Raw genomic sequence first — 25,596 nt, 5'->3', positions numbered from 1 at the left:
TAATGACATGGCTGGAACTAGTGTATAATACGAAGCAAAATAAGTCAGTCAGAGAAATTGAAAAACCATATGATCTCACTAGTATGTAGAATTTAAGAAACAAAACAAATGAGCAAAAGGGAGAAAAAAGAGAATACAAACCAAGCAACAGACTCTTCACTATTGAGAAAAAAACTCATGGTTACCAGAGGAGGGGGAGTTGGGGAGGGGGAATGGGTCACATAGTTGATGGAGATTTAAGAGTGTACTTATTGGGACACCTGGGTGGCTCAGTTGGTTAAGCAGCTGCCTTAGGCTCAGGTCATGATCCCAGCGTCCTGGGATCGAGTCCTGCATCGGGCTCCTTGCTCCGCAGGGAGCCTGCTTCTCCCTCTGCCACTCTGTCTGCCTGTGCTCACTCTCTCTCTCTGACAAATAAATAAATAAAATCTTTAAAAAAAAAGAGTGTACTTATCATGATAAAAAAATAAAATGATTAGAAAACGATTAAAGACACACACAGGTAAAGGGAAAAAGAAAAGAAATGACCTTGAACTTGAGAGTTAAGAACACTCAGGTTTGAATCCAAATTCTTCTTCTTTTTTTAAAAGATTTTATTTATTTATTTATTTGAGAGAGAGAGAAAGCAAGAGAGTGCACAAGCAGGGTAAAGGGGTAGAGGGAGAGGGAGAGAGACAGACTCCCTGCTGAGCAGGGAGCTCAATACAGGGCTCTATCCCATGATCCTGGGATTATGACCTGAGCCGAAGGCAGACGTGTAACAGACTGAGACACCTAGGCGCCCTGAATCCAGATTATTCTTAGTAGCTCTGTTTGCTTGGGTTTCTTTATGTATAAAACTATGAAAATGGGGCACCTGGGTGGTGCAGTTGGTTAAGCTATTGACTCTTGGTTTGGGCTCGCACCGAGATCTTGGGGTTGTGAGATGGGCTCTGTGCTTGGGGTTATACACTCCAGCTCCCGGGTCCATGCTCAGCAGGGAATCCGCTTAGACTTTCTCTCCTTCTCCCTCTGCCCCTCCACTCTGCCCTCACTCTCTCTTTCTCTCCCAAATAAAATAAATCTTAAAAAACCAAACCAAACCAAACCTGTGGAAACAGGTCAGAGTGAAGGTTAGAAATAGTACATGTTAAGCTTCTAAACTGTGACTGGAGGTTAATAAGTGCCCAACAATTAGTAAGTATTGTTATTATTGTTATATTTATTTTCCTCTTAAAACTCAGTGAAATCATCCATGCAATTAATTAAAATGCTTAAGATAGCTTTGTATCCTCTACAAACAAACCATAAATAAGGCCACATGGTTTTAAGTATGCAAACATAGAGTGTCACATTAAGCTTTTATTTATTCATTTATAAGAGTGTCTCTACCTAGTTAAGTGGATTTTTATGAAAAGACCAAAGGAAAAAAAAAAAAGAAAGAAAGAAAAGCAAAGCCTTATCTCTGTTTGAGTATGCCTGGGGATCCCCACAGTTATTCAGGAGTTTAGCAGAGAATATACTTAAGGGCTAACATGCCTCTTGGAGGGGACAAAGCCTTGCCTCTTGTACAAGTTGTTCTTGACTTCATCTTCCGCACCTAGGACAGTGCTGGTGCAAGGCCCTCCATATCTGTGACCTACAGCTTCAGAAGCTGAGGGTCTGATCTTCTCTCTCGAAACGCCCCCAAGCCTCTGTCCAGAGCTATGCTGCGGGGCACCCCTTGGTCTGCCTTGTGTGGTCCCGTAGATGGCTGGACTCGAGTTATCTCCTCTTGGAGTCCTGGGAAGACCTTACTATTTCATGTTGTATGCCGTCCGGTTGCGGCCTACTATATGGCATGAGTTCAACAGCATTTACCAAACAAATGAGGGTTTCAGCAGAATCTGCATGTAGGGGGCAAGATAAAAAGCACACTGAAAGCAACACATAAAAAAAAATATCATTTACCTTCTGTAACCGAGAAGGAGGTATGTTCTCTGTAATTTACTTAATGGCATAAATCTACCTTACATAACAATTGATTTCTCAATTCTTACTAAATGAAAATGTCTTCATGTACTACATGACTTTTCAGGGAGTATGCTTTTCTTCCTTATTGTGGTTTTTGTTTTTGTTTATTTATTTATTATTTATTTTTAAGGATTTTATTTATTTATTTGTCAGAGAGGGGGAGAGAGCACGTGAGAGAGAGAGAGAGAGTGAGTAAGCACAAGCACGGGGAGCAGCATGCAGAGGGAGAAGCAGGCTCCCCACTGAGCAAGGAGCCTGATGCAGGACTCAATTCCAGGACCCTGGAATCATGACTTGAGCTGAAGGCAAACAGATGCTTAACCAACTGAGCCACCCAGGTGTCCCTATTTTTATTTTTGATTTTTAGTAACCCTGGCATGTAGGTGGTTTTTTAAAAGAAAATTGCCAAAATAATTTGACACTGAGGTTTCTAAGTTTATAGAAAAGTTTCAGTATATAATTGGGCTCAGTTTGTGATGTATATAATATAATATGATGTAGCTTGGAAATTGGGTAGTGACAAAGTTTTATAGATTCTTCTGGACAGGTAACTCTTCTTGTCCTCTTCTTTGCTGAACACCTGTCCTCAAATCCTCAGCTTCTTCTCCCATCCATGTCTATTTCTAGGATTCTGTCCTCAGGTTCATGCAAGGTGGGAGTAAGGGAAGGGACACTTGGCCTTCTCTCTCATCCTTTAAGTCATATCTTTTATATCCTTTCTACTCTACTGGTGAGAGATGGCTTGGAACAATGTGTGGTTAGGAAAGCCGAGAGGGAGAATGAGATAGAGCCAGCGAGAAAAAGAGCACAGCTACTTGTTGGGAAACAAGATGGCGTTGAGAGGGTGGGTGGTAATGAATAGACGAGGGAGGAAGGGAACTTGTTTAGATGCAATGGTTATTCTGTGTTCTCAGGGGCCATCACACACATTGCCAGTGTGAGTTCCACATGTGCATTTCAAGTGCCAGTAAAATTGGATCAAACATTTTGGAAGCTAGCATACATTGTCTATTTTCAACTTTGCCAAATGAGAGCCTTAAAAGAATAACCACTGTCTCTCATCACCACAATGTGTGAAGGAAGGATGCTTTGACACCAGAAAAGTCAGAAGTGCATTATTTTAGAATAAAGGATATCTTTTCAAGTTGGATATATTTAGCATTACGAAAAAAATTATTGCATTATCTTTTTCCCCTCTCATTTTGCTATTTTCTTGTAGACTGTTACTACACAATATTTCATTTGTTTTCAAGATCATCCTAGGAAGTAGGGAACATCCCTTACTCTTAGTTAGGGTAAATACCCCTTCTGTATGCTTTGATAGATCACATGTAATGGGAGCAAAATTTAAACAACATTAACTCAGATGTATAAAAAGTGTTAATTACCCTGTTTTCTAGAACTGATCTCAACCTGCACTCATCATTCCTAGTGATGGAGGGAAACACTTGATCTTGCCAAGTAAAAGCGGCTTTTTGGTGGTTTTTAGTTTTAAATTGTCTGTATGGGTAACTGCTCAGTCCTTTGGGATTCTCTCCTGGATTCTTATTCTTTCTCCTTTTCAAGATGGCATTTGGGTCCTGGGAGAGGTTATGTGTCCTCCTGGTCTATCGGCCTCCCATTAAGGTAACTGTTGGTCTTGGCCTCTGTCCTCAGTGTATCTGCATTGGTGTGGCTTGTGCTCCTGGCCCCTGAGCTCCTGCACTGCTGAGACACAGCTGCTCTTATTCCATCCATTGGGCATTATGCTGGCTCCTGCTAGTGATGACTGAGGGCCTTGTTTTTGCATCTCGTCACAAGGTCTCAGTATTTGGGTCTCCTCGCTCCAACTCCAGGCTTTATTTGGGTCTTTGGTTCTGTCGATCCTTCCAAACCCTTAAGCCTCTTGGGACCTGGGAATGCTCTCCTGCTTTCTCCATAGTCAATACAATTGTGCAGGATCTTGTGAGGCTGTCCTCAGCCCCATTGCTCCTCCTCTGCACACACACCACATTGCATGCCATGCCAAAAGTAAGACTCTTCTGAGAGATTTATAGTCTCTCTAGACCATGGTTTTAAAATTTTTAAAAATTTATTCTTATTCTTACTATTTTACCAAAACCTACACTAAGGAATATGTTTTATGTCTAGGTACAGCGCATGTATAGTGCATAGATATAAATGCCAAAGAAATAAAGATTTCCCCAAATTATATTTATCTTCACTACTTGTAGACTCACTCTGATATCTTCTAATCTAGTCAACTTTAAGTCATTTAAAAACACGTTGATCCAATCCACTAGACTAATCTCTTTATGCATCAGTGGGCCACTTTCATAGGTTATGCCCCAGGAAATGAAGCACCAGCTCCCAAATCATCAGACTCTTCCCCTATGGATGTTTTGAGGTTTCCATCCCCAAACCCATCCCGGGATAGGAGAATGAGATAAGATGTTTGATATTCTTTCTTATCTCTTAAGTCATGTCCTTTACCATTTCTAGTCTAGGGTTTATTTAAAGACCAGTACTGTACACTTGGTTCTTATTATGTAAAATCAGTTAAGAAAAACCCTTTAATTCTGATAAGCCTGGTTTCTAAGAATATTCTCTCTTTATCTTACCTTGACTTTAAAAAATAGTTTAAAAAAACCCCAAATATTTTTCACCTCATGGTCTCTGTGGGTCAGTAATTTGGAGGCATGTTTGCTGGGTAGTTCTGGCTCAGGGTCTCTTATGAGGTTGCAGACAAGATGTCATCTGAAAGCTTGACCAGGGCTGAAGAATCTGCTTCCAAGATGGTTTACTCACCTGGCTGCTTGCAGGAGAACTCACTTCCTCACCATGTGAACTTCTTCAGAGCGCTGATTAAAGATCTTCATGATGTGACAGCTGGCTTCCCCTACAGGGGGTGATCTAAAAGAGAGGAAGAAGGAAGCTGCATTGCCTTTTATGACTTAGTCTCAAAGATCACACACACCATCACTTCTGCCTTATTCTATCCATTTGACGCAAACACTAAGTCCAAACAAAATGTAAAGGGAGGGGAATTAGGCTTCATTTTTCAAAGGGAAAACAATAAAGAATTCATGTATGTTTTAAAACTTCACAGTAATTTGTATATCTTTTCAGATAATTATTAGTACAAGGCAGCACATGCTATGTGCTACCTGAGTGATGTAAATAGTGAGTTTTATGGGAGAACCCAGACTGAAAGAATAACCACTGTTTCCTTGCGCAATCAGGGAAGGTTGCACAGAGAAAATGAGTCTTGAATTGAGTGGTGAAGAATAAGGTCAGAAAACCAGAGAGAATGAGGCAGGGATTGCAGTTGGTATCAACAGATTGAGTAAAGTTGTGTAGAAAAGTTCAAAAGCCTTCAGATTGCTCCATATTACTCATGATGGTTTCCTATTCACCCCAGTGGACTCTTTTTTTTTTTTTTTTAAGATTTTATTTATTTATTTGACAGAGAATTCACAAGCAGGCAGAGAGGCAGGCAGAGAGAGAGGAGGAAGCAGGCTCCCCGCTGAGCAGAGAGCCCGATGCGGGGCTCGATCCCAGGACTCTGAGATCATGACCTGAGCCCAAGGCAGCGGCTTAACCCACTGAGCCACCCAGGCGCCCCCGCAGTGGACTCTTAATAGCAGTTCACACTCCTGATCTCCAATGCTCTCTTTAACAAAGCCTGACTGCCTTACATCTTGTCACTTCTGGGTCTGCTTTCTGAAGAGCAAGAGGCAGTTTTGTAGGTGTATCTGGGCTTAAACATTAATGTATACACTCTACCCACATAGCAGAAACACACTTTTTAGAAGTGTGTATAGTTTAACAGTCTTTGAAATAGGGATACAATTGTGAAACCATCAGGACAATCAAGCTAATGAATATATCCATGACTCTCAAAATTTCCCTATAAATCTTTTTATGTCACTGCCCATCCCTTACTTGCATTCCCAGGCAACCACAGATCTGCTTTCTGTTACTGCAGATTACTGTGCATTTTCTAGGATTTTAAATAGTTGGAATCATACAATTTTTACTCTCTCTCTCTCTCTTTTTTTTTTTTTTTTAGTTTGGTTCCTTCCACTCAGTATAGTGGAATCATCCGTGTTGTTGAGGATATCAATAGTTCATCCCCTTTTACTGATGAGTAGAATTCCATTGTAAGGATATACCACAATTTGTTTACCCATTCACCTGTTGGTAGTCATTTGGGTAGTTTCCGGTTTTTGCCTATTACAGTAAGACTGCAATGAACCTTTGAGTATAAGACTTAAATGGACAAAAAAAGAAAGACTTAAATGGACTCATATTTTCATATAAAATAATTGGGTCATATGGCAGATGAGTGCTTAACTTCTTAAGAAACTTATAAAATGTTTCCAAAATGTTCATATAATTTTGGGTTATTACAAGCAGTGTATGAGAGTTCCAGTTCCCCCACATCATCAACACTTGGTATGGTCAGTCTTTTAAATTATAGCCATTCTGGTGAGTGTGTAGTGGCTTCTTATTGTGGCTTGTATTTGCATTTCCCTGTAATGACTGAAGTTGTTGGATAGTTTTTTTTTTTTTTTTTTAAGTGCATGTTTGCAATCCATATATCTTTCTAGGTGCAGTGTCTGTTTTTGCTCAATTTTGCTCATTTAAAATGTGCTGTCTGTTTCTTATTATTGAATTTTGAGGGTCATATATTCTGGATATAAGGACTTTATCAGAAATGTGATTTGTAAATATCTTGATTTTGATAGAATATAACTGATCAGTTTTCTTCTTTTATGACTCATGCATTTTGTGTTCTAGCCAAGAAGTTTTGTTTACTCTAAGGTAATAAAGATTTTCATCTATGTTTTCTTTTAGAAATCTAGAAGTCACTATTTTAGAAGTCACAGTCTTTCCAACTTGAATGAAAATTAATCTAATATATATGTGTAGGTTTATTTGGGGACTTTCTATTTTGTTCTATTATTCTGTTTTGTTTCCTATGGCCAGAATCACACTTTCTTGGCTATTGTAGTTCTGTAAAAATCTTGAGCTCAGGTAGTGAAAGTCTTCTAGCTTTGTTCTTTTTCATAGTATTTTGTGTCAAACTGTCAGGTGTTGGGGTGGTCAACTAGGACAACAAGCAGAACTGAAAGCAACAATCAAGTCTTTATTCACTAACTGTGATAGTGTAGGCAAGAGGCCCAAATGGAGAGTGCTGGCTCCTGTTCCATCTTTCCACATGGAATAACATTGAGTGCAAGGGTCAATCACATGACATGCAGGACAAGAGGGGGAAATTGTCTCCCTGCTGAATAGCACTGAACAAAAGTCTGGTATGTGGAGGAGAAACCACTCAAAGAGGCTTCCAAATGGAGATGCCTGGTCTAGAAATGCAGATCTGGTTATAAGCATGGCTTTTGTGGGGGGGAGCTGAAGTCTTAAGTTCTTGACTGCAATTCCAAGAGATTGTAATTCATTGCCTGTGCACCAAATGTGAGGAGGCAGTTTTCCCTGATGAGACCTGTTGGGAAAAGCCTTTGTAATAGCTGGTGGTTGGGCCTAAAAGATGACATGAAGGATTTTGGCCTGGAGCTGAACTCCTCAGTTTTTGGCCAGTCTTGGTCCTTTGCATTTGCACCTGAGTTTTAGAATCAGCTTGCCAATTTCTAGAAAAATGTCTGCTGAGGTTCCCCCCCATCCGCCCCAGGATTTCATTGAATCTATATATCAATTTTGGGAGAAATGGCATCTTAACAATATCTGGATGCTGAATCTTCTGATCCATGAACATGGTATACCTCTGTATTTATTTAGATCTTTTCAGATTTCTCTTAACAGTGTTTTGTGGTTTTTGATGTATAGGTCTGACACATCTTTAGTCAGGTATATCTCTTAATACTTAATATTTTTTGGATGCTATTTTAAATGGTGTTCTAAAAACTCCAATTTCTATTTTTTCTCTCAAACATGGTAACACAATAAATTTTTGTATATAGCTCTAGCATCCTAAAGTGTTGCTAAATCAACATATAAGTTCTAGTAGCTTTTCTGTAGACTTCACAACATTAACCTAAACTATATGGCATTGGTGTAATGGCAGGCAGCTGACAACAAGGACACAGATATCACAGGCTGAAAAGCTGGTGATCCTTTTTATGCTGCCATAAAACATTTGATAAAATTGTTAACTCAGTATCTTGGAAGTCCAACCACATGCTCTTTGAATCTGTAACCATAGGGAAAATGGTCAGAAGAGTGATTCTCTGGCCAATGAGTGAGTATTGGCTGTTGCCTGCCTCCTTCAGGAAAAGTCCCTTGAGAAAGATGAACTCAGGAAGAAGCTAGTGATTTTAAGAGAGGAAGGGAAATAAAGCTCTGCTAAGATTGGAGTTTTCTGCCTGCAGTCTGCAATACAAATTGACTGAGGGTGGTTATTTAGGGCCTTCTAGTTTTGATAAAGCCAAAAGCTATTATACTCCCAATAACAGAAGATAAAACTGCGATGCAAAGCCCTTCTCAAGGGCCATTAGCAAAGTGTTTTCTGCCAGATGATGGAAGGCAAGCAGTGAAGAGCATATTAAGGGGAATGCCTTTCCAACCAAACCTGCTGTTTTTGCTGGCTGCAAGGGCACTGTAATTAAGTTAATAGATACAGGATAGATGGGACAAACAGAGCCTAGCAAATAAAAATGAAGAGTAATTAGGCATAAGAAATATGACTAGATGAAATCTTTAGTTGTGGTTATTTGTACAAGGAATTGTAAAAGGAACAAATAAACCAGAAATATATTCAATATTTTTTTCAAATGGGGTTGACAAAAAGCCACAAGTCTAGCTTGCCAAAACCTGTGTGCGTTTGACCCTGAAGTCCCTCAAAACAGCACCAGTAAGAAACTGGGCCCAAAAAGACGTTGTATGCTCCCAGGAGGGCATACTTGTCAATATACTCTTCAGAAGCAATCATGGAGAAGCATGGATAAGAACATCTCAGAGAGTAAAACCAGTAACTTCAAATGTAACAGCAGAGGAATTCCTTCTGGAAAGCAGAAATGGGGTCTAACCAAGAATTTACTTGACCACCTGGACAATCCTTGAATTCCCCCCCCCCGGCCCCCTTTTTAAATTATTTATTCAACAGAGAGATAAAGAGCACAAGTAGACAGAGCAGCAGGCAGAGGGAAAGGGAGAAGCAGGCTCTCTGCTCAGCGGAGAGCCTGCTGCGTGGCTCAGTCCCAGGACCCTGGGATCATGACCTGAGCCTAAGGAAACCACTTAACCGACTGAGCCACCCAGGCGCCCCTGAAATTTCCCTTTTGCAACATTTTGCTAGGCTGTGGACCCATGACTACTTCTCTCCCCCATCATTCTTCTTGCAAATAATTTTTCATATTCCTACCTCACCAGGTATGTGGGGGAGGGTGTGGGAGAGGGGAGCAGATACCTCGTCTTTTAGTTAGTAGGTCATTGGGTCATGAGGAGTTATACTTAGACTTGTAAAGGACTGTATATCATCCTCAGATCATAGACTTAAGAGCTGGATGCAATAAATACTTGGAAGTTTGGCTTTTCTCCCTTTGGGATAGGGTGCGTTGTTAGAAGATGGGCATATATAAATATCTGGGTGGCCAGTGACAGAGTTTTCCAACAAGGTACATTCTCACCTTCCTTTATTACTAGAACCACTGGGTATCAGATGGATCCATGGTTATCCAACTAGAGAACTTTATCTCCCACCTTCTAGTTAAATGTGGTTATGTCTCTAATCAGGTCAATGGAATGAGTGAGTAGTGCTACCTCTGAGACTCACTCCCAGGAATACTGAGATGTATATCCCTTTCCTTTCTGCCGTTTTGCTGGGTTAAGATACAGGTGTGATGGCAGGTTCTGGAATGGAGGTTATGTACAAGGATAGCAGCACTGACCTACCATTCCTGGACCAATCACCTCTGGACCAGTATGGGAGAGAAAAAACCAAAACGATCTTTTTTCACAATGCCACAAATACAGAGAACAAACTGATGGTTGTGAGGGGAGGAAGCTGGGGGATGAGTAAAATGGGTGTAGGGGAGTGGGAGGTACAGACCTCTACTGATGGAATGAGTAAGTCACAGGCATAAAAGATATAACATGGGGAATACAGTCAATGGTATTTTAATGGTGTTGTATGGTGACAGATGGTAGCTACACTTCCGGTGAGCTTCACTATAGATTTGTTGAATCTGAAACTAATTTGGTAGATCTGAAACTATTGTAACACTGTGTCAACTATGCTTCAATTACAAAAATCCAAACTATCTCGTTTCATATACGGTATCTTTAGGTCTCTGTTAAAGCAACCTTATCTGTATCCCAGCTAAAACCTAGGCCTAGATTTGGAGTAGAGTATTGAGTAAGTATTCTTGTCTCCAAGGGCCAAGGCGGAGCCATTCTTGAACAAATGGGAAAAAAACTTTTGCTTATCTAAGTCAGGCTTTTGGCCCAATTAAACCAATACTAACCACAGAACACTTAATGTAAGCCAATTCAGCATGAGATATTATGGAAGAAATGACATGGTCCTATCAGCACTTAACTACCTACTTTTAGATTGTATGTAAAAGAGAAACTTTGTATTTTGGGTCTTTTTCATGTCTAAGAGGATGCTTACACTGTATCTTAAACAACACACATTGTTAGAATTTGTTGAAAAACTGGTACATAATCACAAAACTACAAATCAAAGCAATGTGTGCCCAATTGGGAATACAAACAAAAAAAGACTGTTTGGAGCTCACAAGGGATTAGAAGGTTCTCAAGAAAAGAGAGACCTAGTTGTGAAAACGGCATTACAGAAGGAAGGAATATTTTTTCTCCTTAAACAAACCAACCAACCAACCTCACTGTAACTTTTCTTGCAACTATTCTGGTAAATGAGATGAGAAACAACTTTATTTAAAAAAAAAAAAAGCTTTGAAATAAATCAAGGTCCTTTTCCTTTAAAAGTATTTTCTGTAACATAAATAATATGGGCATTGGAACACTTTAGAACACTGTAACAGTGAAGAACATTTTAAGAAGGTGGGAGTCAGTAGACCACTGAACCACAAAACTGCAACCATTATTTTAATTTTTTTCTAGTCTTTCTTCAGTGGGTGTACAAGTGGAGATATACGTATTATATATACTACAGAGTACATATATACATACTGCAGTTCTGTTGTACTTTTCATTTAATATTACATAAGTAATTCAGGACATGAAAAATTCTTCAGTTCTTAGTTGCTGTTATTTCTAACATGTTTAATTTCATACAATCAACCTCAAAACAGAGAAAATCAATATGTATGAAAAGGCAATAATTTAAAACACACACACACACACACACACACACACACACACACACACACACTGTTTCCTCTGGCAGAAAAGCGATCTAATTTTTTCAAGCACTTAGCAGTGACCAGGCATAGAAGGGACACCTTGGGGTGCTCTCAGGAGAGGCCTATAGAAACTATACTGCATAATCTCATAGCAAAAACAAATAAGTCAAAAGTAAAAACCGAGGCAAATTGCCAGAGGAAATCTAAAATAAAAATAAAAATCTTAAATAAAAACTTTACACTTAATGTTACGTGTCTGACCATATTCTACAATATAGTAGAGCCACCTTCCTGTCCTTCTATTATAGTCCAGACCACATTAAAACAAAAGGGTAACTCACTCATGGGGGAGGTCCAGTCAAACTCTTCATTTCTGTGGGTGCTAATCTTAAATTCCTTCCCTCACGAGACTATTTGACCATTCTAGCAGAACATTTGTGTGAAACCAAAATTTCACATATGGAACTCCCAAGTCACCCATCTGGCCCTACCCCCCTTATTTTTCTGGTTGAAAATTTGTCACAGGAACAAATGTTATCTCTCACGATTAGAGAAACAAGACTGATCCAACAGCACCATTAAATTCATATAATTAATGGTGGTATTAGTGCCTTGTTTCTCTATTTTCCCCCCTGCAAAATGGGTTTAGCAGTGTATTTGTATGTGTGTACATACACATAAAACATTATTTTGAATTATCGTCCGTATTCTGAGCTTTTGGCAAGTTGTGCTTAGTTTTTATTTTGGATACTCATCTTTTTTATAATTTATCATTATAATGGCTCGTGTCAATACATACATCTTCTAGCTGCCTGTAGATTAGGTTGTCTTATACCTTATTGGACACACTGAACAACTACTAAGGCTTTAAAGGAGGGAATGAACTTTAAAATCAAAGGCTAGGCATTATTATTACTGGCCTCTGCCGCTGCATGTACTTCGTATCGCAATTAGTGTACCTGTTCTCTGCCTGGAAACTGCACCAAAGCCAAACCAGAAATACTCTCTGTTGCCTCCTTGGACCAGGCACTCCCGCCGTCTCCCCTCCCACCCAGGGGTGAGAACACGCCCTCAGTCACTGCCGGTCTGGCCCAAGCCTTGGGTAACCTCTGCTCCCGGGCGGCAGCGGCCACAGCCCGCAGCGCACGCGGCCTCAGCGGACCCCGCCCGCAGCGCGGCCCAGTGCACGCCGGTCCCGCTGCCCACTCTGCAGCGGCGGCTCCGCTCTCGACCGCGCCGTTCCGTTTGGCGGCCCGTCGGCCAGCGGCCCGCCCATGCTCTCAGCCGCCAGGAGGTCTAGCCACCTCTTCCACAGCCTCTTTCCCGGCTCGAGAATGGGCGACTCCGCCTCTAAGATCGTCAGCCCGCAGGAGGCCTTGCCTGGCCGGAAGGAGCCGATCCCCGTTGCGGGTAAGGACGCGGGCACGCGCAGAAGGCTCGGGTATCGTCGTGGCGCTTGCGCGTCATAGCCCGGCGGCTGCGCGTCCTCCGCCCTCCCGGAAGAGAGCTGAGGCCCCGCCTCGGGTGGCTACTTAGGCTGGGGTCTGCGCAGGCGCGGAGAGGCTCCCCGACCGGGGCCGGTGGGTTGTAGGTTCTTCTTTGTTTGGCTTCTTACCCCCTAAAAGAGCACGGAGCACTTTGATGGGATCTAGTATGTTGATATAAGTCACCTAGAGTGCAAATACATCGGCGGCTCCAAACTTTGGGTAGGGAAAGCGCTGACCCGATTTCCGCTCTTTCTCACAGGTGTGTGTGCCCCCAGTGCCGGCTTCTGTGCCTCCCTTTTCTTTCTCTGGGGTACGATCGGCTGGGATACTGGCCGCTTGCAGCGATGGTGCCGTTGTGTTGTCACTGGAAGCAATGCAGTGATGCAGAACGATAAAAACTGCAGTTTTGGAATTGTATCTCAGATCACTGTACCAGTCGCAAGAATTATCCTCAGGCTTCCACTATCCTCCCTGAGTTCCCGGTTTCTCCCAATTGGCAAGAGGTGTCCCTGGCCCAGTGCTCGCGGGTCTGCTCGTGTGTATCAGTAGTCGGAAGTGTCCGCTTTGGAGCTGTGCTTTACAAACTTAAAATGATTTTCTAATCTCATACCAATTCTTTTAGAAAATACAGTAAAAAAAAAAAAAAAAAAAGCCAGAAAAATCATCATATGCTTGGGTGCCCAGTAATGTTAAACTACTCTAGAAGTCATTTGGATAAAGCTTAAGCCTCAATATCTGTCGTAGACCTGTAGCAGTTCACAGACAGCCCAGGTCCACCAACCAAGGGACCATTGCCATTATCTTGGTGCAGTGCTTCTCAAAGCGTGGTCCCTACAATTGATGTTTTAAACAAACCCGCTGGGCGATTCTAATGTACTCCATAGTTTGTAAACCATTGCTTTGGAGCTGTTGGAGATTAAAAGGTGATTAATCTTTTACATATGGCTCAATGCCAAGATAAATCCTGCATTTAAAAATTCCTAGGAATTCTGTTTTTCTTTCCCTTAAAGAATTATTGAGTTATAGGAGGAGGTCATAGTGAGGTGAAAATACCGTACACAATACTGGGTTATCACTATGAGATTGGAAAAGGTAGAGGTTTTTGGACGTGGGGCAGTTTGGAAACCGACTCTGTAACTTGTTCCTCCATCTACATTAGCAGTTTTGCATCCTATGTCCCCCCTCTACTTCAACTCCCAACTCAGGGCAGCCCTAAAAGTTTATTTTTGACTCAAATTCAGAGAATGAGTTTTAAACTTAAAAATAAATTCTCTTTTACAAACCAGTATTCATAAACGGCTACTTACAGGCAGTGCTTTTTCAATGCCGAACACCCCCAGCTTGTACTAAACTTCTTTACACACCACAGTCTCTTTGATATGCTCTCCCAGACATCTAAAAAACAACAAATGAACACAAAAATCTTTTTTTTAACACAAAAATCTTGATCAGATTTGCAAACTGGTTCAAGATCAACTTTGACCAAAATTTAGTTCTGCTTAATCTCAATCAAAGTCTTCCCAATCACTTACCTGATACATAAATGATATTTTTGGTAAAAGATTAACCAACATGGCAGAAATGAACCAATGATTTACTTGTCACATCCACCTGGTAACTCTAATGGAAAACCTCGGGGTTTGGTTCTCTTCTAGGCTCTTTTTATACAGCCATGCATACATCTCTGTATCTGGACCAGTAAACTGATTTTTTTTTTTTTTGGTGGAGGGCCAAGCCTACAATGCATATGCATATGTAATGCATATGTCCTTATTGCTCAGCTGTTGTAACTCTTTTCCTCCCCAAAATTTCAGTTTTAGATTATGGGCTTTCCAATCCCCACTCCTGGTACAACTCTTCCCCTGGCAGGTTGGTGAAGGTTCTGACTGGCCCCAGAAATGGGGATTTTTGCCTCCTTGGTAGGTTTTGGTGGCTGTAAGCTTGAAGCTTATGGACTTAATATTACTGTTTTGAAAGTCAAATTCCTCTCTGTCCCAGCCTCCAATCTGTTTAGCAGCCCTTCACTTCTCCTCATTATTTCCCTATTGTTAATCATACCCTGACTTTCAAAAGTTCTGTGACAGAAGCATCACCTTTTGATCTTAGAAGTTAAGCCCTGTTTAGCGTCTTTGCTTCAGCCCAGTACTAAGCTCTGTCTTTGTGCTCTATTACCAATACTTTTGGTGTGAGGAGTTATCATGGTAGCTTTAATCCTTTTTTTTTTTTTGGTACTCCTAAGGAAACTTACACCCTTTTATAAACTGTGGCCTAATAGTAGATTTCAACTTTGTGAGAGGGTAAGATTCAATCCTTCAAATTTCTGTAATGTTTAATTTCTCCCAGGCTACCTGTAGTGAATGAAAAGATGAATAGTCCTGTTCTGGGTGATTGGTCACAACTAAACTTGGAGTGGACTGGCTCCTTTGAAGCACACTGTGTTCAGGTTCATGGGCAGTCCTGGACAGCACCAGCTGGCTGGCAGGGCATACATAGTTTGCCTGTTCTTGTATGTGGAGGTGGTCTCTCTCTGTTTCAGTGCCTGTCTATAAACCAATATTCAAGAGAACTTTGGGACTGAGGGAAGAGTGGAATTCATGCTTGTTGAACTGAATTGGTGGGCAATTAATTGCTAGAGATAGGCAGGAGGTGGAAGGCTTATAATGAAAACCTTATAGTGAAAACCCATGTTGTTGAAATGTAAGTTTATTATAGTTAGAACTAATCTTATTTCCAGTGAATTAATTCCTGTAAAAGCCCAGTTTTTATTTTGAGTGGCACCTTTAAAATTTTTATTTTCTTGCATTTTGGAAATATTGCAAATCTGCTTTTTTGATCAGGTGTTTGGGATTTGGTGATATCATTCAAGATAACATTGACAGCTCATATTTAATCTCTGATTTCCTGGGCTTATAGTCTTAGGTAGTGTTCACTGTATTACTTGTGGTTTTTTTTTTCCTGGAGAGAGGAAGAGATGTAGAACACCTGCTCCTGGTGTACTCTTTTAAGAACTTTAAATATAAATAGAAAAACAATAGAACAATATGAGTAATCCCAAAAGTGGCTTCTTGAAAAATAATTGTGCTGTAATAATGAAATTTATACACTGTAGCTATCTAATAAAAAAGGAATAAAATACAAATACACAAAATAAGAACTGAGAAGGGGGAGTAATAGAAGTAGAAAACTTAAGGAATCCTAAGAGACTATTTAACTCTTTGAAAATAAATTTGAAAATTTGGATGGAATAGATAATTTTTAGGCAAATATAATTGACCCAGATTGATACAAGAAAGATCCCATTCTGCTTTGGAAATAACAGAATGATTTTTTTCTAGAAGAAATGAAGTCATCAAAGAGTTGCCTCCTCTCAAAGCATCATGTTCAGACAACTTCACAGGTCACTTCTGCTACTGAAAACCCTGAGATCATGACCTGTGCCAATATCGATTGGCTTAACCAATCTTAATCAGATACTTAACCAAGTAAGCCACCCAGGAGTCCCTATTTCTAATTTTTTGAGGAATCTCCATACTGTTTTCCACAGTGGCTGCACCACTTTGCATTCCCATCAACAGTACATGAGGGTTCCTTTTTCTCCACATCTTCACCAATACTTGTTGTGTTGTTTTTGTGTTTAGCCATTCCAACAGGTATGAGGTGGTATCTCATTGTGGTTTTGATTTGCACTTCCTGATGATGAGGGATGCTGAGCCATCTTTTCATGGGTCTCTTGGCAATCTGTATGTCTTCTTGGAGAAATGTTGTTCCTGTCTTGTGCCCGTTTAAAATTGGATTATTATTTTTTGGTGTTGAGAAAATTTTCATCTTTTTATAACTTGTGTCTTAGTAGATTTTTTACTAAGATTCAAGAAGATTCACAACTTCAGACTTCTTTTATGTGAAGCTTTTCCAAGACTGCTTAAAGTGGATCAAAGCATGACGAGGCCTACTCTGGGTGATTGGTTGTTATTTAACATTGTTTTATAAGTGGTAGCTAATGTAGTCAGATAGGAGAAGGCAATTAGAGATGTACAAATTGGAAAAGAGAATGTAAAACTGCCACTAGTTTGTAGATCAGGACATTATATACCTGGAGAATCCAAGAGAATTAATAGTAAGGTATCAACTTACTAGACAACAACCAGTAGCTTTCCTCTATGCAAACAACTTGTTAGAAAATATAATGAAAGAACACACCCCATTTATAACAGCAATGAAAAAAGTTAAAATTTATGTATTAACTTGGCAAGAAATATGCAAGACCTATGTGAAGAAAACTTCCAAATGCTACTGAAAGACACAAAAGAAGACTTGCACAAATGGTAAAGACATACCAAGTTCTTGGATAGGAGGAGTGAACAGAAAACTTATATCAGTTCTCCCTGTAAGTTAATTTATCAAGGTAACATGGTTTTAATAAAAGTACTAATATTTTTTTGTTTTATTCTAGAACCAGGCACACTAATTAAAAAAAATCATATGGAAAGTAAACAGGAAGAGTTATGGTGATGTCAAGAGCAAAGAGGGTTGGGGCGCCTGGGTGGCTCAGTGGGTTAAAGCCTCTGCCTTCGGCTCAGGTCATGATCTCAGGGTACTGGGATCAAGCCCCGCATCCGGCTCTCTGCTCGCAGGGGAGCCTGCTTCCCCCTCTCTCTGTCTGCCTCTCTGCCTACTTGTGATCTCTCTCTCTGTCAAATCAATAAATAAAATCTTAAAAAAAAAAAAAGAAGAGCAAAGAGGGGCAGCTGGCCCTACCACACAGTAAAAGTGAAGCTTCATAACTTAATCAGTGTGATACTGGTCCACGAATAGGTCCATGGGATAGAACAGAAAGATCAGAAATTCTTAAATACGTATGGAAATGTAGTATATCATAAAGGTGATATCTCAAATCAGTGGGGAAAAGATGGACCATTCAATAATAAATAGCTATGGGAAAACTGGGTAGCCATAAGGAAAAAAAAAAGTTGGATCTGTACTTTACATCATAAACCAGAATAAGTTCCCAAACAGATATTTGATGATAATAGCTCATGCTAATTGGGCGTGTACTGTAAATCACACACTCTAGTAACTACTTTATATTTACTAAGATATTTAATCCTCATAGTAACCCCCTGGGTTAGTAATTATTATTAACCCCCTTTGTTGATGTGGAAACTGAAGCCCTTATGGGTTTGGTGACTTATCCAAGGTCGTATAGCTATTAAGTCATGGAGCTGGGACATGAATGTGGGCTGTCTGGCTCTAGAGTTTGTGATTTTAACTACTGTATTCTACTGTTTTTTTTTCATTTAGTTACATGTGAAAATGAACCAATTCAAGTGTGAGAAAGGGAGATTTCCTTTATAATCTATGACCTGAAAATCAGAAGACTTAAAAAAACTGATAAATTAGATCACATCAAAGTAAAAATCTTCTCATGGAAAAAATTACCGTAAGCAAAATCAAAAGGCAGACTGGGGTAAATATTTGCAACTTACAAGTGAAGACTATTCTGCCTAATACGTAAGAAGCTCCTAGAAATTAATAAGAAAACACCAACATCCATTAGAAAAATAGGCAAGGTTATGAACAGTTAGTTTACAGAAAAGCAAGTACAATGGCTCTTAAACATATAAAGGGGTGCTCAACCTCACTCATAATGAGGAGGATGCAAACACCATTTTTCATTTTTCAGATTGGCAAAAATCCAGAACTTTGATGGTACATTCTGTTGGTAAATCCTTAAGGAAAAAGGCACTCTTGTACATTGCTGGCAAGAGTGTAAATTGGCTCCACTCTTACGGAAGGCAATTTGGCAATATCTATAAAAAATTTAAATGCATATACCTTTTGACCCAGGAATTCAATTCTGGGAATTTATCCTACAGATACACTTGCACGCATGCCAAATGATGACTATCCCAGGTTATTCACTGCAGCTTTGTTTGCAGTAACTGAAGATTGGAAACGACCCAAATACCCATCAATAGGGGCTAGTTAAATAAATCGTGGTTCGTCCTCACAATGGAATATGCAGCTGTAAAAAAGAGCGTGGAAAACCTATATGAATGGGTATGGAGAGATTGCCAAGATATAGTGTTACGTGAAAAAGGCAGGGTCGGAACAGTGTTAATATGGTATGCTAATTTTTGTGTGAACAGGGAGGAAAATAATAAGATGTATGCACAAAGAAACTTTGAAAGGTTAGCTAAGAAGCTAATAGCTGGGGAGAGGGCTGTGCGGGTTGCTGAAGGTGGTTGGGACACACAAGTGGGAGACTTTCCTTCATGCTTTCTTGTAACGTGATTCTTGTAACATGACTGCATTATTGAGTTAAATAACACTGCTATGAGGATGATCTCTTTCTGTGGTTTTTAGTTTAATTGACCACCTTTCTATCATCTTTTGTCATCCCTATTTCAAGTTCTTATCCTTTTTTAAATTTTGCTCTCTTTTTCTTGTCAACTAAGTCTTTTTTTCTTCCCCAACTTGCTTTTGTAATCAAAATCTACATTTTGGCGTGATTTAAAAAATCTAAATTTAGAGGGTGAAATTGGAATAAGTTAATCCAAGTCATTTTACATTTCATAAATATTCATTTTTATTGAAGCATCAATTGTGGTGGCATCATTTATACAAAGAAAAGATCTTTGGGGACAAATTCCTTCCACTATTATGTAGAAGGCATTATGTGTGTTTCTTTTATTTTGAGTGATGTACATAGACTTTGAAAAGAAAATGATAGAAAACAATTTTCCTTTTAGAAAAATTTTCCCCAATGTATGATTAATTTCTAAATTGGAGGACACAGAACTATTATTTCTCCTCTTTGCATCTTGTTTCAAGCTCTTTATTTTATCCTCTGTTTCAGAACCCTCAGTGTTTCCCTGAAGTCCCTAGGATAAGGGTATTCCATACCCCCCATGATCTGGTCCTTACCTTCCCAGCCTTTCTTCCTGCTGTGCCCCTATAGAATCCCACCCTCTGACTAACATGTGTTTCAGTGTTTTGCGTCTGGAGTTGCTCATGTGATTCTACCCAAGTGGGTTCCACATTGCCAGTGTTTTCATTTAGTCATTCATTATATGTCTGTTAAATGCCTGCTTAGGTAAAATACTATTTTTCTTTAAAAAAAAAAAGATTTTATTTATTTATTTGACAGAGAGAGAGAGAGGTCACAAGTAGAGGAGGCAGGCAGAGAGGAGGGGGGAAGCAGGCTCCCTACTGAGGAGAGAGCCTGACCCTGAGACCATGACCTAAGCTGAAGGCAGAGGCTTTAACCCACTGAGTCACCCAGGCGCCCCTTTCATATATTCTTATCATACCTCATCCTCAAAACTTGCCCTGACTGGATTCTGTTTCTCCTATAAATGCATCCCTTTTCTCTCCAACCTAACTGATTCTCATCTCTTCCCTTTTCTTTCTTTCTCTTTCTTCCTTTCTTTCTTCCTTCCTTTTCCTTCCTCCCTCCCTTCTTCCCTTCTTCCCTCCCTTCCTACCTCCCTTCCTTCCTTCCCTCCTTCCCCTCCCCTTCCTTCCTTCCTCTCTTTCTTTCTTTCTTCTTTAAAGATTTTATTTATTTGACACAGAGAGAACACAAGCAGGAGGAGAGGGGGAAGCAGGCTCCCCACTGAGCATGATGCAGGCTTGATTCCAGGATCCTGGGATCATGACTTGAGTCGAAGGCAGATGCTTAACCAACTGAACCACCCATGGGCCCCAATCTCTTTCTTTTCTTCTGGACAAGTAATGATATACAGTTTCATGAATCCTCCTCTTGGATTTTGCATTGTTACTTAGATGTTGTGCTGCTACCCAGGTTGCTAAATCTGTCTTATCTCCTCATATGAAGGGGAGCTCCCTTGAAATGTGGCTGTCCAGAGGGAGGAGCCATCCTTTACTCCTTGAAGGGAGGGGCTGGCTATGGTGGATACTGTTTTATCTTTTAGTCTGTAGTATTTCACGGAGGACACTGCCAACATCAGGCACTCATTTATGGCTTGTGGATATTGGGGAAAGTATGACTAATGCTGGTTGAAGGTGGTCTTTTTGTTTGACCTTTTCTAGCCATTGTGATACAGAGAAGCTAACATAGCTGATCTTTTGTCCCTGGGGTATATATTCAAAATAGGTTTTTCACTAATAGTAATAGATTTGGGCTGATTTCAGACTTTCCTCTCAATTACTTTTGTCACCGGTAGTAAACTTTTCTGTTGGCCAGGATGAATGATGAGGATCTCCTCATCTTTAAATCTCTAAGCAGGGACTTGCTAGGAATCTGCAGCAGTGGTTGGGAAAGAGGTGTCTGCTCAGCACAGTCCATGGGGGACCCTGGGCTGCTTCTTTCCGGATCAGGGGTGAGTCCCTACTTCAGCTGGGGGAGGGAGGAGAGTGAGGACAGCTGAGGTGAGAAATGGGAAGCTGTTTGGATGAGGAGACATCAGACTGTGACATGGGCATCAAGAGAGCCAGTGGGCTCCATGCCCTTAGTAAGAACCAGAGAGGAGCCTCTTTGCTGGGCTTGGTCTGCCCCTTCATAGATCCCAGTGTCTTGCCAACCATTACCCCTGCTGCCTTGGTAGATGGTCAGATGCCTTCTCATGCCATAGCAGGTGGCTGGTCCTGTCGTCTTGCACCAGCCCAAATCTTTAAACTCTGCTGAAGTATGAGAGGCTGAATTCTGCAAAAGATGGATTCAGAGTGTTAGTGCATGCTGAGTGAAAGTTGTGGATCCTCTGTGTCCTGTTCTTTCATCCGTCTTCCATCATAAATTCCCAGTTTGTCTGAGAGCATAAGGCATCTGATGTTTTGTGAAAATGTAGCACTGGACTGCAGATTACTTAAGGGCAGGAGTTGGCTTATTTGTTGCGCCTGAAACACAGCAGACTGATGGTAAATACTTGCGGAATGACTGTAGCATATTAGGTTGTGAGCTCTGAGAGGTGGACCCCTATGAGCAGTAGTGTATGTAATAGACATCCACATATTATGTATAATGGCACATAGTAGGTAGTCAATTAATGTCTGAATGCAAAATGGAGAGAACAGTGTACTGAAGAAGACAGGAAGGGTAGGGATTCGGGGCCTTGGGATTGTCAATGTTTGCTGGTTTCCAAAATGTTAATGGATTTTCCTCCCATACCAGAAAACTTTATTAGCTGGACAGAATTTTTGCAGCCAAATGGAAATGTATGTGATGAGGAGTTGGCCATACTTGAGTGTCCCATCTACCCCGTTACACGATGGCAGTTTTCTTACTTGCTGTTTCTCTTTCCTGAGTTCAGAGCATCAGTCTAGAACCGAGTTTCTACCAGGCTTCCCAGAGATTTCGTTACAGCAGACTTCTGCTGGGCCTGGGTTTGTCATGATTTAGTGGCTCCTTTTTTTAAACTTGTATCTAAGCTAAGAGTTAGTACGAGGTTGGTGATATCTGACAAAGGTCTTATCTTTGAATAAGCAGAATTGGCATTTGCTGGCATCGCCCCCTTCACTTCCCTCCTTTTACTGCTGCTTTGCTCTTTCTACCCCTCTTTTCATGGCTAGCTTCTTTCCAACCGCTCTGGCCTGCGGATGGCTCCTGACATCTAGATCTCATCTTGCAAGAGTTCTGCTTTTCCATTTCCATTTTCCTATAAGCTTCTAGGATGTGAAGTTCAGAAGTTTAGAATGGTTCTAAACTTCTAAAATCAGATTTACCATTTTGCCCTCAAAACATTGGTTACATATTTTAATTTCTCCATTTCGGTCAGTGGCACTGCTACACCCTCAAGTCCCCCAAACCTTAGGTGTGTTCATTTTTGAACCTGGCTTTGTATTTAATATGTCCCTCTTCCAATAAGTCTTGATTGTTCCTTGTCTTCTCTATTAGTGAGGGTTCTCCAGAGAAACATAAGCAGTGGGATATCTATATGTCTATATGTCTATACACATAGACATATAGACATATAGATATATAGGTAGAAATTCATTATGAGGGATTGCCTCACATGGTAATGGAAGCTGAGAAGTCCAGGATCTGCCCTCTGTAAACTGGAGGCCCAGGATAGCTGGTGATGTGGTTCTAGTCTAGATCTGAAGGTCTGAGAACTGGGGGAGCCAGTGATGTAAGTCCTAGTCCCAAGTCTTAAGGTCTGAGGGCATTAGAAGATGGAAGCCCCAGTTCAAGCAGAGAGAGCACATTCACCCTTTTTCTACCTTTTTGTTCTAATCTGATCAGATTAGATGGGGCCTCCCCAACCTGATGGGCATCATCTTTTTTACCCAGTGTACCCATTCCAATGCTACTTTCATCCAGAAGTACCTTCACAGGCACACCCTGAAATAAGGTCTTACCAGCCATCTGGGCATCCCTTAGCTCAGTCAAGCTGACACATAAAATAACCATCACACTTCGCTTGGTCTCTGCCTTCATTCTCCTCAGTCTGCTGTGACCACCACTGTCAAACGTCTGTTTAAACCTTAAATTTTGTACTATCACTGCTTGGGAAATAATGGTGACTGTAGTGATCAGCGTGACTGTGCATCAAATCGGCATGAACTCGGGTGCATCAAATTGAATACAACCCAAGGAAGTGTTGAGTGCGAAGAACTGTTAAGTAAGGAGACAAGGAGATAGAACTGCCTCCCCATGGGGTTAGCCCAGGAAGCTTTTATTCAGTGTATTGAAGGTGGGAGCAGGGAGCTTGCATATTCATTAAGGAACTTACACTTCTTCTCTTCTTAGGCCTTTGGTTTAATTGCTCATGCCTAGCATGTCAACATGCTAGCGCACACATTGCTCAAAAAATGGCAGGAAGCTCCATTCATAGGAGGAGATCCTAGTATTATAATGAGCTAAAGGTGACTCAGGACAGTGTGGGGGCTTCTGCACAAGTCCTCAGCTCCCAGCCCACTCCAGCTGGCTCATGCATGGGGCTATCAGGCAGACACCTACCTAGCTCATCTCCTTGGCAGAACTGCCAGTTTTCAAAAACAGAACACGTTCCTTCCCTGCTTTTGTCCTTCCCCTCTCCTCCCTTCTACTGATAGCTTGCAGCCGTTTGATTTGAGTAACTTCTGTTGCACCCTAGCTAACATGATGACACTCTTCATTCTGGAGTTAGAAACTTCCTCTACCTTGCTGCTAACCTCGGTGTTCTGATCTCTATACGCTCCCTGCCCCCCCCCCCCCCCCCCGCCCCAACTCTGCTCTTTGTTCCTTCCTTCTAGGACGTTTGCTTTCTTCCTCACAGCCCATCCAAATCTTCTTGGATCTTCCAAGGCTCAGCTCAGTTCTTCCCCTTCCATGCTACCTTGTGGGGGTGGTTTCAGCTTTGCTCTTAAGAGTTTGGTGTGGAGTGATAGCTCTGGGGCCTCGTTTTGCACTTTCATTCTACTGTGTCTTCTCAGGGAGGTGAAAGTTGAATCCCTTTAGTCTCTTTGGAGCTCAGGGATTGCTGTTCTTCTCCCTGGTGGTTCCTGAACTCTTAGTCTGGGTATGGTGCCCTGCTGGCATGGGTCAAGGGCTTCGGTTACAATGGCTAAGCTGCTGCTTGGTTTTCTGGTGTCTTTCTCCTGGATGTCCCACTAAAGTGCTCTTCCTTTTTGGTGACATAGATACTTGACGACTTTGATTCAGGATCCTGTTAAAAGGTAAACTGAGGCACGTTACATTTTTGGAGTTTCTTTGAGCCAAAGTTGACTTGAATTGGGCAGCATCCAATCTAACAGACAGAAAGGAGCTCCAAGAAGCTTGTAAAAAATGAAGGACTTTGATAGGTAAAGGGAATGGCAACAAGGAAGTTAGATTAGGTAAAAACCACGTTGGTTATTACAAGGATATGTCCCCCTAGGCAATGGCAGACTGCTTAACTGGTGTTGATCAGGCAATTACTGATGGACTGACTGGTTTAGAATTTCATTTCTGGGAGAGCCAAAAACTGTACCTAAGTTAAATCTTGGTTTGATGATGTAGGTCTCCGCCTAAGTGATTCCATTTTGAGCCAAATGTCTTGTTTTATTTTTTTAACAATGCCCAGATGGTTGACTTTACCTTGACCCAAGACCAGCATATCTTCTGGGTTAGCTGGGATCTCTTCTGTAAGCTTGGTCTCTTACAAAAGGTCAAATAAGGTTATTGTCCTTCATAAAGAGAAACACGGTCCCTTATATTTCTGTAGGGCTTTTGTATGATTTTGTGTGAGGATATCTACAGTGTTTCTCAGCAGGGTATATTTCTGATCCACTAGCTTGTTGTTGAATAAGTGTATTAAATTTGCATTATAATGTAGGAAAGACTGGTAATAGTGAAACTGGAAGAAATGCAGAGTTACAATATGTTCCAATGAATATATTATCATTACATTTTTTAAAAATGAAGGATAAAATTGGGAAACATTGAATGTCTTCCCGGAGCATGTATAGAAAATGAATTCTTTTGAAAATGTTACCATGGCAAAGTAATAACATTAGTGTTGAATTTTCTTCTGTAACTTTTTCGTATTTTACCTTCGATTATTTTTATTTGTAGTTTGCTGCTAGGTAATTTATACTTGGCTTAAGTCAAATGCAGTGTGAAAAATTAAAAAGCATTGTTCACATGAGACCGAAACTTATTCTTTGGCTAACTAACAACAAAAAAAATGATATTTTAACAGATTTTACCCAAAAGGCAAGAGTCATGAAAATGAAATACTGTGAGGGAATTCGTAGCTTTCCAGCTGGAGAAAATGAAAGCTAAAGTAAAAAATCCTGAATGTACTGTAGTTAGCAGATGAAAAGAAAACCGTGTTAGAGTTTGCAGAATGGAGTAGCCAGCTGTCAAAAAGAGC

General features: G+C 40.7%; 1 protein-coding gene and 1 long non-coding RNA gene across 3 annotated transcripts in view; one reads left to right on the top strand and one right to left on the bottom strand.

Annotated features, from left to right (window-relative positions):
- Nucleotides 1-1,418: 1,418 nt before the first annotated feature.
- LOC125092947 (uncharacterized) lies at nucleotides 1,419-12,406 on the bottom strand. The gene is made up of 3 exons (XR_007125112.1): nucleotides 12,275-12,406; nucleotides 4,780-4,884; nucleotides 1,419-1,865 (listed from the first exon to the last, which is right to left on the bottom strand). It is a non-coding gene; the product is annotated as an uncharacterized LOC125092947 (long non-coding RNA).
- Nucleotides 12,407-12,429: 23 nt separating this feature from the next.
- MSRA (methionine sulfoxide reductase A) overlaps nucleotides 12,430-25,596 on the top strand; it is a 437,055-nt gene continuing 423,888 nt past the window's right edge. Inside the window, exon 1 of one of the 2 annotated variants that reach the window (XM_047717468.1) lies at nucleotides 12,430-12,725. In XM_047717468.1, the coding sequence (XP_047573424.1) occupies nucleotides 12,590-12,725 (136 nt within the window). In that variant the 5' untranslated portion in view covers nucleotides 12,430-12,589. The remainder of the gene's footprint in view (nucleotides 12,726-25,596) is intronic. The other variant, XM_047717467.1, reaches the window with a different exon arrangement.

Source organism: Lutra lutra, chromosome 2, assembly GCF_902655055.1.
Source record: "Lutra lutra chromosome 2, mLutLut1.2, whole genome shotgun sequence".
NCBI classification, from domain to species: domain Eukaryota; kingdom Metazoa; phylum Chordata; class Mammalia; order Carnivora; family Mustelidae; genus Lutra; species Lutra lutra.
The sequence above is the reverse complement of the archived record's forward strand: the minus strand, read 5'-3'. Positions and strand labels throughout refer to the sequence as shown.